The sequence below is a fragment of the Aquarana catesbeiana genome, linkage group LG05, assembly GCF_042186555.1.
Source record: "Aquarana catesbeiana isolate 2022-GZ linkage group LG05, ASM4218655v1, whole genome shotgun sequence".
In the NCBI taxonomy this organism is placed as follows: Eukaryota; Metazoa; Chordata; class Amphibia; order Anura; family Ranidae; genus Aquarana; species Aquarana catesbeiana.
Window position 1 is genome coordinate 109815628 of NC_133328.1, and position 15043 is coordinate 109830670.

The 15043-nt window shown below is 41.1% G+C and overlaps 1 protein-coding gene across 7 annotated transcripts in view; it reads left to right on the top strand.

Annotated features, from left to right (window-relative positions):
* The window catches only part of TMEM196 (transmembrane protein 196), an 87911-nt gene that overhangs the window by 63989 nt on the left and 8879 nt on the right, over positions 1–15043 (top strand). For 2 of the 7 annotated variants that reach the window (XM_073630060.1, XM_073630061.1), the window contains exons 2-3: positions 4320–4376; positions 6073–6315. In XM_073630060.1, the coding sequence (XP_073486161.1) occupies positions 4320–4376; positions 6073–6315 (300 nt within the window). Of the gene's footprint in view, positions 1–4319; positions 4377–6072; positions 6316–11849; positions 11957–12098; positions 12151–13687; positions 13937–15043 lie in introns of all 7 variants that reach the window. The other 5 variants (XR_012244401.1, XR_012244402.1, XR_012244404.1 and 2 more) reach the window with 5 other exon arrangements.

Below are 15043 nucleotides of genomic sequence, written 5' to 3' on the forward strand. Positions count from 1 at the left end.
TGTAATGCATGGAGAATGACTTCTGCGGTCGCCACCCACTGAGGATCATCATATAGTTGTGCCATGGCTTCAAAAAATGAGTCGACTGCATTAATGATAGGACTCTTCTGTTCCACCTGAGATCCAGGACCAGGTTAACCCCTCCCCCCAGTCTTGGGAGCTCCCTCAAAGGCCCAGTACTCCATCTCCAGTTCTTCTACCCGACAACTCCTCCCCAGCTGAACTGACCCTGGGTATTTCAAGGAGGCCTGTCCCCTGCCAATCCTAGTTGGGGATTGGTCAGGGTTCCCTGAGACACACCAGACAGCTCCACCTCTCTTCCCCTCCTCTTCTTCTAGAATCCTCCAGAAGGAAGAGGGAGGTGACAGTAGAGTGATGCTGTATGTGACTCACAGCTGCTGCTCTGAGCCACTCCCAACCCACACAGATCAAAACAAACAGGCCTAGCTTCCAGCTATGCCCAGCCTAAATTTAGCCGTACTACAAAAATTCTCACTTCTAGCACCTACCTAGCTACCTGCTACACACAAAAAAAACTTATTTCATTTGTAATAACTTGCCAATGTATTGTACCTGAGGTTTATTGTGATTTTAAAATGGATAAATTATAAAATAAAATACATTTTTTTTCACTACAAAAACAACCTTATTTTATTAACTAACACCTAAACAAGTAAAAAAAAAATATTTTTTTTCTGGCTTTGTTAGTTTTTATGTCTATGAATTCCATAAAAAAAATCATTATTGCAAGACAATATAACCCAAAAGAAAGCCTGATTTGTCCATAAAAAAAAAAAAAAATGTATGTATTCGTTTGTTATCTTAAAGAGATTCTTCGCTCTGGAAAAAAAAAATTAAAAGTCAGCAGCTACAAATCCTGTAGCTGCTGACTTTTAATAACAGGATGCCTACCTGTCCAGGGATCCCGCACCATCTTCACCCAGGCTAGTTCTTTACTAGCCTTCAGATTCCCGACACCGGCATCTTAACTGTGAACAGCTGGCTGTGTTGCTTGTGGCTTTGCAGCTGGCTGCCCATTGTGCATGTATGAGAGAGAGTGTATGCTCCCCCACCAGAAGTTATGGGGGAAGCACTGTGCCTGGAAGGTAAATAACAGTTTGGAAATGAATAGTATCGAAAATACTATATTTTTAAAAAAAATATTTTAACCATATACACAGAGAAGTTAATTTTATATAGAGGGTTTAATTCTGTTTTAATCATTGATCCAAGAGATAAACCTCACTGTTTCTCAAGGTTGATAAGGTGTGCTACACAGATGGACCATTTTCTCACTTTGCTTGGTACACAACAGGGTTAGGTCTTTAAAAGCAGGACTGGATGAAGCTGGTCAGGGGAAAGCTTCTGAAGAGGAAAGAGAACAAGATCATTACACAGCACTCATCAATCAGCACTCTTGCTATCTGCCTTCTGTCTTTACATCTGTGGATGGAGGATATAAGAACTCCTAAAGTAATAAACAGATTACCACTTCCCTGTATGTCAAATGTACACTATTACATGAAAATACAGATACACAATGAAAATGTATGCATTGTTTATGTAACATGGCCCTAATGCACAAATGATATAAATGCCCTGAAGAAACATTAACATCCAGTAAACAGTAATGTTGTTTTATTTAAAAAAGATGCCCAAGCTGTAAACTATAACTTATACTTAATTTACAGTGATGTCACTTTTTAATCTATATATCTTTAGAGAAGGGATGACTCCATAATGAAGCCATATTGATGAGATTACACTTACCTATCACCATCAAACATAAAGTGAGCTAAGTAAAAAACAGGAATAAAGGGGCTGGCCCTCTATAGAATGGTGGGAAAACTCTAAAGATTAGGCCCAAGGCATTGGGTGGGCAGGGTATCGGAGACTAGACCCCAGTCCCTGAAGACATTATCCCATATTACCAGTAGTCTCTGCACAACTCTGAACTTCTCACATCTCATCTTCCAATTAGGCCCTGATCACACTTGTGTATTTTATGTGCATTCTAGTTGTGGTGCATTAAAATGCATGCTGCATCTTTAATGTGCTTTCATCAAAATTGCATGTTCTATAGGCTTCAATGGTAATACAGCTAAAACACATGTGGTTTGGGGTCCCATATACACAGGCTATTCTACCCTATTTTCCCGTTGTGTGCTAACTATTTACCCTGCAGAAAAGGTAGATCATTCACTTTCCTTTACATCTGTCATACCATCATGCTATCTGCTTTCTGCTCATTTGATATATACTGTTTGAGTATTGGAGTAGCAAGTCTGACTATCCCAAACATGTATATTATCTATTTAACATAACTTACCATACATGGAGATTATAGTACATTTTTGTTCACATTTTAGACAACAGTATGAATTTGCTTTGATATGTTTTTATTTCAAATTAATATTTATACTGAAGAAGCTCCAGTTAATTTTAATACAATTGATCAAAGGCCAAAACTTGTGGACACAACAGGAAATAGAAGGAAATCCATTTAAAGGAAATGCCCACTTGCTTTCGTCGGGAGAGTTGCCATCTATTGCTGGTTTAGTGACAATCAAAACTTAGTATTTTCCTCACTTTCAGTCCCAGTAACAACTGTCACCAGGACAAACAAATGGTGAATCACCCCAAATAAGCCACATAAGACAATACAAACTCCACAGGGGTTTTAATCTATCGATACGCCATATCTAAAACTTTTCAGCTTTGCAGGGCTGGTGAGTTGGGGCTCTGACCCCCCCACACCACGAATTTTATGCACACAGAGATTCTTAGTCCTTCTTCATCCTTAAGCCTGGTCAAGAATCACTAATTGCACTTTACTCTTGAGTCCTTAGCCTCCCAGTGGTTACAGGCCTAATCTATAGGGGATTCCATCCAACACCTGAGGACCTGAGGACCTGAGGACCATAGGAATGTGTGACTAGATGACCAACATCCCCAAACAAGCACTAAGGCTGGCCATACATTATACAATTTTCTTATTCAATTTCCTTTAGATTTACCTCCAACTATGTAGTGCAGGGGCCTGTCTGATTGCATAAAAATGTAAAGTTGTTTAGGTTTGACCTCCTATTACATGGAATTGATAAATCTAAAGGAAAACTGTACAAGAAAATTGTATAATGTATGGCCAGCCTTGCCCCTGCCCCAAACTAGATGCTAGATTATTCTTTCCCCTAGGTATTGGTTTGTGTCTCACAGAGACCTTACAACCAGTCCAGCATATTTAACAGCAACATCACTCATCACACCTGGCTGTTGAGAAATGGTTAATTAGCCGTTTCACTTCAAATGCTGAACATCTTTGCTGAACACATCACACGAGACATTTTTTGATTAAATGTTTCTTTTACTGAGCATTTAAACGTTTACACAGTAAACGTCAACTTAAGGTTTATGCTCTATAGTCCAAAAGCATGAAAAGATAAAGTCCAAACTTATAGTACAGTTCCAAAAACATGGCTGGCAAATTTTCACAACTGTTCCTATTGTTTGGGTGTCTTAAAAAGGGTGCTGTGATGCTCATAAGGCTGTATCAAAAGGACTGTTCCAAAATTCATTCTCTCCAATTTCTTCTGCTGGCCTTAGGACTACCTGCGTAACCCAAAAGGAAACGCCTGCTAGTCTCCTTATCGCTCCGTCTCTACTCTACTGCCACGCTATTTTTTCCAGACCTTCTGTGCCTGTAATAATAACATCCTTTCCCTCGACAGACAAGAGACTAGTAAGGCAGGACCCGCTAACAGGGTATTACCCCCATTACATACTCCATTTACAAAAAATGCATATCTCTGTATAATCCTATGGGGAGTCCATCAGTAGTTCAAGTGAAAAGCCAAGGTAAGTCTGTCACAGCCGTTTCAGGAGTTTGAGGAGATCTCCCATACAGAAGTACTGTACAGACCTGGTTGGGGTTCAAACACTATCTCACTTCATGCAAGATAGAGCAATAAATATTGGATGACATTTTTCTTTAAATCTCTGCTTAGCATATGCAAATTACAATGTGTTAAATGTTTTATGTACAAACTTAATTTTATATATCATTAAATATGTGCAGTACACTGTGAATCCTATGAATAGTTGAGAGCATAAAAGCTACAGCATTTTCACAGAGAGTACTTTCATAACTTACATGGACATTTTCAATTATGTGAATCAATTTGCGGTAAACTTCCTCATGTAATAGTAAAGATTCATATCCCCTTCTTCTAAATTCTGCTCCATGTGCGCAGAATCCATTCTGTTCAGCAAACAATAGACGATTTAGTAGTTTATGGTTCACATTTGTCTTTTCATTGCAGTTCCTGATATGTGGAGTGTGCGGCATTTTCTGTGCAAAAAAGAAATCTGGACTCATAGTAAGTGCCTCTTTTTGAAAGCGTGGCTATAAAATACCGTAAGTAGTTAACTTTTAAATGATGCTTGCAATATCTGTGCAGAATTAGACAACATTAATCCACTTGTCAAAGGTAGAATTGCTTGGCATAAAATAATAATTTAACCAAAACTGTAAACACAGTGATACTTTCAGTGCTTAAGCACACTATGAAATATAATGTTTTTAACTAACAGAAGAAATTCATGAAGTTAATAAATAGATAGTAAAAGTGTGCCTGTTCCAGAACAGGCAAGGTTGGGGTTGTTACAAGCAATGCTGGCGAAGTGTTTTATATACAGGAGTGTCAATAAGATGTATAAACACAATTTTGTTGTAAACAAAAAAAGGAAAATTGTCTATGTGCAAAAGAGGAGCACTGGAGGCAGGAGAGAGCCTATGTTAGTTGCCGCCTGAGGCACATGTGTTTGTTAACATCCAGGTTGCTAGGATGCAGGCACAACAACCAATGACACTGTGGCATGGACACTCCACCCTCAGAGCATGCCCCTGGCTGAAGGGTATGACAGTAGGCAGAATCTGCAGGACAGGACTGTTAGAGGGTATGACAGTGGGCAGTATCTACAGGGCAGGGGTGTTAAAGGGTATAACAGAGGTTGGTATCTGCAGGACAAGAATGTTAGCGGGTATGACGGTGGGCTGTATCTGCAGAAAAGAAGTCTTAAAGGGTATAACAAAGAGAAGTATCTGTGGGACAGAAGTATTAGAAGTTTTGACAGAGATAAGTATCTGCAGGACTGAAGTTTTTAAAGGGTATGACAGTGGGCAGTATCTGAAGGACAGGGCTGGAGTGCTAAAAAAGTATGATAGTGGTCACTATCTACAGCTGCCTTTTTCAACCGGGGTGCCTTTAGGTGTCTTCAGGGGTGCCCAAATTACCCAAAAACTGTATACAAGCCAGTGGGCGGATCAAGCCTGCCTATTATTTACATAAAGCCACAAGTTTGAATTGTGCACCATTACAACCTTCCAACTGCCAGTGTCCAAACAACCAATTACATCATCTGTTGATAAGGAAGATGTTGGGCAATTGCACAGCATCCTTGTTTGACCCTCCCCTGCACCTCTCTATAAACTCTGGAGTCACATTAGCTGAATGAGGGAGAGAAACTGAGGGAGAAGAGGCACATTGTAAAACTAATCAGGACTAGTATGCAAAGGTGGGATTTGCTTTGGAAGAATAATCTCCTCTAACATTGGGTGTCCTACGTGTGTGGTTGTTGCTGTGTTATGTAAAACTATTTTGTTTTTAAACTTTAGAATAGGGTGCCTCAAGATTGCAATGAATTTTAAAGGATGCCTTGGCTAAAAAAAGGTTGAGAAACACTCATCTACAGGAAAGGACTGGAGTACTAGGGTGTATGACAGTGGGCAGTGGCACAGAAAGCTTTGTTAATTCCCTCATAATGTCAAAGGGTGTCATTCATCAAGATAAAAATTAGGTATTCAACAAGTGCAAAGAAAATAGCTAGCAATGTTATATTTTGACATTTCAGCAGCTCCTCAATTGTAGTCAATATTTTTTTATTTAGTTCTGAGCTGTTTTTGAATGCTATTATCACTGACCTTTATATGTTCTTCGACAGGATAATGGGTCACTGCTATTTTTTGCGCAATGCATAGATATGTTATAATATTTTATGTTTTCCACCTTCTAGATGATCCTTTTTTCTGCCTGCTGCATCTGTGGACTCATTGGAGGCATCCTGAACATTCAGTTCCTAAGAGCTCTGTCCAAGAGGTCCTCCTTGCACCTTGCTTCCTTGTCCCTCGCATGTATAGGCATCAGTGGATGCACCATCTCCACTTGGCTTACTTGTCGCTTGGCCAGTTATGAGCAAAGGAGGATGTTTCTAGAAAGAGAACACTCACTTCATCACTCTCATGAAATGACAGAAAAGGTAATCAAATATTAGTTTCTTAGATAGCTAAACTAAACATTGCTCTGACAAATGCTATTTGTTGTATTAAGCATGGTGTAAGCGAAAAGTGCTCATTTAGCAGATATTGACAGCTGGAATCAGAATGGTTGCTGCACACAATAGCTTTTGTCTTCTTTTGTTTTTGCACTCAGCCTGGATATGTCATGATAATATCAGTGACAGTAAGATACCTAAACAGATAAATGCATAAATTATAAGCATCGTAGGTTGTCTGTAAAAAGGAAAGTTGTGTTTCATTATGTCATAATTACTACAGTAAAACATTTTTTTATGAGTGGGGACAAAAAAATTGCTCTTTAGTCATATTTGCTTAGAACATTTTAAATAGTTTATTTGCATTCATAACTGTTTTTACCATAATAGTACCCACAGGCTAGTGCATAGAGCAGTGGGGTAAAATGGTCAGCATGTAAGAAGGATTTACCTTTGTCCCTTTTATTTTTGTCCCCCCTCTGTTGCAGTGTTTGCATCACTAGCACTGCCCTACTGGCAGACTGGATATAGTTAGAGGGTGGAGCTAAAGGAGGAGTTAGTTGGGGAAGTGATGAAGAGTCCAATGAGAGAGTTGCAGGGTAACTGCATGCTGCAGCCCTCTCATGGGCTTCCACTGTTATTGGTTTCCCTGTTTTTTGTATTGGGCTCTGATGGGAACAGCATTCTCAGGATCATGCCAGAAGATTGGGGTTATAGACTGCGTTAAGAGGTTTGTAGCCTTTATATTGTGCCTTTTGTACCATGCCATCATTTAGAAGTTGCATAGTTTTCTTATCTGAGAAAACAGTACAAACTGTGTAGGGGATTCTTTGCTCTTAGAGTGATAAGGATGTGGAACTCCCTTCCACAATTGGTGGTGTCAGAGGGGAGTGTTGATCATTTCAAAAGCTCTTAGATAGGCATGCTAGTGAATGTGAAATATACAGGGATATGGGAAATGGTAGAAATAAAATTACAAACACACTCATGCACCCACACCCACACAGGTTGAACTGGATGACCTAATGACTTTATTCAAACTTACTAATGCCCCGTACACACGGTCGGATTTTCCGATGGAAAATGTCCGATCGGAGCGTGTTGTCGGAAATTCCGACCGTGTGTGGGCTCCATCGGACATTTTCCATCGGATTTTCCGACACACAAAGTTGGAGAGCAGGAGATAAAATTTTCCGACAACAAAATCCGTTGTCGGAAATTACGATCGTGTGTACTCAAATCCGACGGACAAAGTGCCACGTATGCTCAGAATAAATAAAGAGATTAAAGCTATTGGCCACTGCCCCATTTATAGTCCCGACGTACGTGTTTTACGTCACCGCGTTTAGAACAATCGGATTTTCCGACAACTTTGTGTGACCGTGTGTATGCAAGACAAGTTTGAGCCAACATCCATCGGAAAAAATCCTAGGATTTTGTTGTCGGAATGTCCGAACAAAGTCCGACCGTGTGTACGCCCTATAACTGTGAAATATGAACAACTTCTGGCTAGATGTGTTGTTTTCCATAAAGGATGTCTATGTTTTCAAGTGTCAGCATTTGAAATAGGTCTGGATAAGGTCAGGCTGCAGGTGGCTGTACAAGTGATTACATTCTCATAATATGCTGGACTGGTATTTGTCACAAGGCCCTGAAAAATGTGGTACTGAGTTAAAACCTGGTCAGGTTAAGAGGTAGTGGTGGCTAACTGAGAAGAGATCTACCCTTCTGTCAGTAAGAAAAGGACCAACTGATAGCAATATGGGTCAGGTGACCTGGGCCTCCATGACAAATGGGCCTCAGATGTGCAGCCAGACCTTGTGAGCATTAGTCTGGAACCACAGGAAAATACAAGACAGGTAAACCTCTAGGAGCAGAGAGGCCCCATCAGAAGATCTGGAACACAGACATCCCACCAGGTCATCCGGGTTTTTCGTGTTGAATGGCGACATGAGGATAACCTAAGGGAGCCTGGAGATTTACCCCCCATAGGAACACCGGGAGCGTCAGCAAGCTAAAAGGCCTTGGCTAGGCTAAAGCCACTTGCCCTTTTATGCTTGCCATCTGGTAAGCAGGCTCTACTACTAGGGTGGATTGTCACTACTGCTTAGAAGTGCACGGTGGTGGTGTTTTCACTTTGAAATAAGGACTTGGAGAAATCCCCTTGATGTCATTTATATGAACTTTTAATAATTTTAGCGCAGCTTTTTACAGGACTCTAAATACAAGGCCTTGCAAGTAAATAAATCCCAACCAATAAAAGGGCTTAATACTTCTGTGGTCTGGGGGGTGCCGTTATGGGGTTTTGAACTCATCATTTGTATACATAGGAGCAGATAGTTGGTGTTTGGGTCCTGGGCTAGCAATGGGCTTAACAACCTGGCCCCTTAGTGACCGATACCTCTAACTTGCTAATGATAGTAGCGTAGTTGGCAGGATTGGCCTCCTGGCATAACATGGCACTTGTTGGGGGGGTCTGTCATGAACAGGTGTGACTAGACTGTGTGGACTGCAAAGAGGAAACCAAAACGCATGTAAAGTGAATAATAATAATGTTTATTTAAGATAAGTGATATAAATAAGTAAACACCCCAAATACAAATAGTGCTCAACCAACTAACAGAAACCTACAAACAACAGATAATTATATACAGCCAAAGGGAAGTACCAAAATCAAACAGGTTAGCCAGGCCAGGGTCATACACGGAAGATCAGCAGATAACAAGGGCAGGACAGGAGAGAGAGATGATGGATGGAATCAGGCTACAAAGAGGGACAGGATCAGGATGGGTACGGGTCAGGGCACAAGGAAGATACCAAGGCAAACATGTGAGTGTTTGCCAGGTATTTATATGCCTGTAATTGGTCTCAAGTGACACCTGTTTGCAAGAGGTGCTGTCTGCTCCACACTGCCAGGATCCATCCTCTGGTGGACGCCAGTACTGCGTCCCAAAGATGACATAATACTACCAACAGGGGAAAGCTCCCCTGGCAGTTCCAGACTGCCAGGAGACACCTGCTGGTGGACCACAGTACTGCACGCCAAATATCAGGCCGTGTCATCAACGGATGGAACCTTCCCAGACAGGGTCCTAAAAGATTCTAGAATACACTCAAATTTACTAGAAGCCTTGAGAAAGTGCTGGTACCTAGCTGAAGGGTCACTGTGCATATTAGGAGTGGAGGGGGTGCTCAGTGGTGTGTGGTCTTTTTGTGTCTGTGAGCAACAATGGCTGAACTTCATGGAAGAAGGCCAGGGCACAACCAGAAAGGCTTTGGAGGTTGTATTTATTAGGCCCTAGAGTGGTGTTGGATACTGGTCTGAGATTTGTGCCACAGAAAGGTTATGCCCTTTGCAACCAGATGATGTCTGACTCTTTTTGCCTGAATGTGACCAGGTAACTTCAGCAGTGTCTCCGTGAACAAGGTGTAGTTTCTGCTGTGCGTTCTTGTCCACCCTGTTACTGGATCAGGCTGAGCCCCAAGACCTGTGAATTTAGGGTGGATTGTGGAAAGACAATCCCTAAGCTGGCAATCCCAGAGCTGGTGAGGTCCTCAGGCCTGGATGTGGTAAGGCCCAATTTCCTCATACCTACTGGGGTTGAGCAAGGGGATCCTGAGGAAGAACGCTGTGGCTAGTGCAGTGTCTGTACAGACTAACTTTGCAGAGGGACCAACTGAGCCGCCTGCACTAGTGGAATGCATAAAGTGCAAGGGTCAGGAGTAATGCACATTGTGTAAGTCAGTGGTGGGTTTAGGAATGCATAACGCAGAGTGCAGGGGTCAGGGGTGTGCAAATTGCTGCAGTCACTGCTCTATTTAGGAGTACATACCACACAGAGAGCAGGGTCAGGAGTAAGTTATGCACAGAATGCAGTGGACGGGACTGTGTAAGAGTCAGGAGTACAAAACAAAAAAAGCTCAATAATCAAGGGTGGGTAACACACAGTGTAGGGGTCAGGAGAGTGCAAAATCCCCCCTCCCATAACAATTCTCCCCAACTTTACCCTTTCAACAAAAATCACAACTCTTTCCCTCCAAAAAATCCAGCAGGCTCACCTCGATTCTCCCAATAGAAACTCTTCCCCCCAAATTCCTCCTCCCAGCACAAATCCCGCCAATCTCCTCTCCCAGCACAAATCTTATCTCCCCACTAAAATCCCCCTTCTTGCAAAAATCTTCTTCCCCACAAAATCCCCCCAAGCACAAATCCTCCTTCCCTCCAACCCTCCAGGACAAATCCCCCCATCCCAGGACAAATCCACCCCATTCCTCCCAGCACAAATCCCCCCAATCCCTCTTTTAGTACAAATTCTCTTCCCCCCCAGACCCCCCATCCCAGAACAAATACTCTTCCCCTTTAGTACAAACTCCTCCCCCAATCCTCTTTCCATTTCAGCACAAATTTCTGTGTCCCAACTCCCCAAATCCCCCATTATAACACAAATCCCTTCTCCCAGCACAAATCCTCTTTTCCCTTCTAGCACATTTTCTGCCCCAACCACCCTTCCCTCCCACCTTCCAACACCAATTCTCTCCCCTCCCAAATCACCCCCCAGAACAATTCCCCTGTCCTTTCCTCCAGCACAATATTTGTTCCCTGCCCCTACCCTGCCAGGTCATTGTGTCCCCTCAAGTGCAATTGTTAGATCCCAAATAGAGTGCTGCTCACTCCATGGGATAGTCCCTTCTCCCCTACTCCTCCTCCTGTTATATATGATGCATGTCAGAGCTGAGGAGTAGCCTAGTGGAAGATTCCCTCAGCCCTGCTGTGTATTATTGTGACAGGCAACTAGCATCTCTCCCTGCTGACTTCCTGTCACAGTGGGAGATCGTGGTAACAGAGATCTAAGGCATTTGCAGCATATACAACAGTGGAGCCAAGTGCCAGAACTCACTCTGACAAGGGGCTCTAGGATTTAAGACCGGGCACAGGGATTTTGTTGGAATCCAGGATGGTTGTAAGGTACGCGTTATTGCATTTTTAAATGTAAGTAGTGTTGTGCAGCTGTTCTCATGTGCTAACAAGGAGCTTTCTGATAGAAAGAGAGAGCAGAGTGACAGAGAGATAGGCTCATCAGTCGGTGGCTTCTCCTTTCAGTGTCTAGTCACTTAGCTAAGGGTGGAAAGGACACCTATGTTACTAAACTGCAGCAAAGAAAAGTTTACTCCCCTGCCCCACCAAACAGGGCTGTGCTGTGTAGTCGAGCTGTGTAAATTTCAGAACTGAATGGATAGAAATACACTATAGATCCTTTGGCTCATAAATAGTTGTTACATACATATGTATTTCATCTGTATATTTAGCTGCTTGTTTGGAGTTTAGCTTTAATGATTTGCATAAAATGTTAAATGTTCACAACTATCTTTTGCCAATTGAGATCCTTCAATTTGTATTTAGGGATGCCAAAACTCCTACTTGATAATAAAGAACTGCTTGGTGTTTTCAGGTTAATGAGAAACAAATCAGTCCACAAATTAGACTAAGTTGTGCATTTCACATTTTTTTATGCATGCAGATTTATCAATGCCCAAACTAATTTTATTGACCACGAATTACAATTGGCTGGATTCCTGAACTGTGTGAATCTCTTTGGATTATACACATCTAAATGCAAATATTCAGGTAAATCTGACTTTGTGAATTACTGATTCTTCTGATTTGATCTCTATTGTTGGGTCATTGAATAAACAAAAATAAGAGAGAAATTTCAATAAATATCAGCAAACCTGTACAGCTAATACTTTTCATTGTTTGCAAATTATAGGTTGATAGGACAACATAAGGTTAATGAAAATAAGTGACATCCTGCTAATAAGGTACAGTGGCAAGTCTATTTGGGTTACGTGATTTTCATTAATTCTTCCTGGGAGAGAGGGGTTGAAGAACGTATGCAATAAGCTACTTAAGAGAATGGGGACTCTAGGGACAGTGGGTACAGTCCCTGTTCATAGAGATGCTGCTATGTCAAGCTGTGTCATATTAAAAGGGATGTTTAGTGTTTTTGTATACACATGTATATATTACTTTAAAAACTTCTTTTCATTTTTTATGCATTATGCATTAATTGTAAGTTTATATTTACCTACCTAACCCGTTAGTCTCCTTTCTGATGCTTTCAGAGTGATTTGTTGAAAAAATAAAGTATGTTGTCCACATAACCAAATAGCTTAATAGTTCATCCCTTTTACTTCCTTTTTCTTATCTAGTCTGACAAACTTTCAATCAGAATAACAGTCTAAAAGCAGCTACTGCTATGTTTTAGCTTTAGAAAACCCATAACACTCTGTGAAATTAAAGTATAACATACTTTACATTTTCAATAATAAAACAGAGATTTTATATAACTAGTTAAACAATATAAAATGTTTTAAAATGTATGAAAATTAAAAAAACAAATATACCTGATCCAGCACCTTTTTGTACATCCACACCATACTCATTCACATGGGGAGACGTTTGTGATCTGGGGGCCCCCTTGTTAAAGGGGGCCTCCAGATTTCGACAAGACCCCTGCCCACAGACCCCCACAACCTCCGGTCAGGGTTGTGGGGAAAAGGCCCTTGTCCCCATAAACAAGGTGCTTGTTTTTTCAGGTTTTTTTTTTTTGGCGTGGGGTTTTCCCACGCTGTTTTTTGTTTTTTTTAAATTGGTGTGGAGTTCCCCTTAAAATCTCTACCAGATCCAAAGAGGCGGGGGGGGGGGGGGCATTTTTTTTCACAATCTGTTATTGCCAGCAATGTTTTTTTTTTACATTCAGCTGTCAGCGGGGAAAAACTAATAAGTCATCCATTGTTAAGGCCGCGGCAGAAAACTTCCCGGCCTGCTCTTTAACAGCCAACTAATGTTAAAGATACCAGTGGCCGCCAACTACAAAACTTTGCTTCTGAACTGCATCTAAACCGCAGCTGAACTGCTAAACAGCTGCTTGGGAAATTTGCAGTGAAAACTGAGGGGAAATTCACACCACACATGTGTGAAACTAGCCTAAGAGAGCCCCAGATAGCAGAAAAATTCTGATAACAATTTTAAACTGTCCCCACTCTAGCTAAAACTAAGAACATTTTTAGATTGGACATATACTTTAAGTATAGAGCTTGTTTTGTGTACACATAATTAAGCCCTTGTGTATGGTCAAAATTACTATTAAATAAGAACAATTTTATCATATTCTTTTCTAGATTACCATCTATATGATAAAAAAATATTATTTGATTTTGTGATAAGCATGTTGTTAGAGTAGATGCAAATGCTAACTAAATAACATTTAGTTTGATAAAGCTCTGTGTATCATAGACAATTGTAATAAAATACTATTTTGTATTTATTGTTGTATCTCATTGTTGTTGATCTCAGGCAGCCCTTTTGCAGCACTTCCTGTCTACATACATGTATTCCAGCGATGGCTGCTTTCCATTTCTTAGGGCCAGTTTTCTGATGGTAACAGTGGACAATGTTTGAGAATGCATGTTGAAACAATCTCTAGACTGCATTGAAAGACCATGTAACAAGGTGACAACACAGGCGCATGACTAGGAGACAAAGACAAAATGATGTTACCCTATAACAGGAAGTGCCTAAACTAGGTTCTTCATTGCAGAAAAAGTAGGTAGTATTTTAATGAATGCTGCAGATGTAAAATGCTGATAATTATTTTCAGAATTACATTAAAGCGGAGGTCCGCCCACCGCTGCAAAAATTAAAAGCCAGCAGCTACACATACTGCAGCTGCTGACGTTTAATAATAGGACACTTACCTGTCCTGGAGTCCAGCGATGTTGGCACCGCAGCTGATGTTTCCATCAGCTGTCAGGTGCTGCCGCTGCCATTGCTTTACGGCTTCATGCTGGGAACCCTACAGCGCATGCACAAGGCTCCGCTCCTCTCTCCTACTGGCATGGAAGCCGGGGAAGGTGGAGGGAGGAGGAGGAAGCCCGAGCGGTGATGCAAATATCCGCGGCTGAGGCTCCCAGAAGTGGGGACAGGATACCTGTCAAAGACAGGTATTCTGTCCCCCCTCCCCCCCTAAAGGTGCCAAATGTGGCACCGAAGGGGGGAAGGAGTACAATGGGTGGAACTCCGCTTTAACAAGGTAAAGCTTTTATGATATTTAAGTGATTGAGTTTACATATACCTTATTTATAAATACAATTTTATAGGGCCAGTGACATTGAATTACATTGCTGCTTGCTTTTTATGTAACCTTGCTGACAATGGGCATGAATTGGTGAAGAATATATATATATATATATATATATATATATATATATATATATATATATATATTTTCAATAACAGCAAAAACTTTCCTGATCTTAATATAAACATTCCAAGATCAGCATTACCATTGCCAGCAGCAATAAACTGTGCATGTCATTGTGCAGCATATCAATTAACTCTAATGGAACAGAAATAGAAATGACATGACTCATACTTTGCATGGCTGTGTAGTGGAGGCATTGTCCATCACAAATTCGAGGAATTTATTTTCTGCCAATTAGAAGTGAAATTACAAACTACTTGTAATAAAGTAAAAGGTGCCCGTGGAATGGAACAAAGGATATTTCCTGGGGAGAATATTTCATGCAAACAAATCTCTTGCAAACCTAACACAATTGAATGAAAGTGTTTATTTGTCATAGCAAGTAGAGATTAATGGTTGAAATGTGGAAGATAGAAGCATTTCTTCTGCAAACAGGGAATTGCTCTACA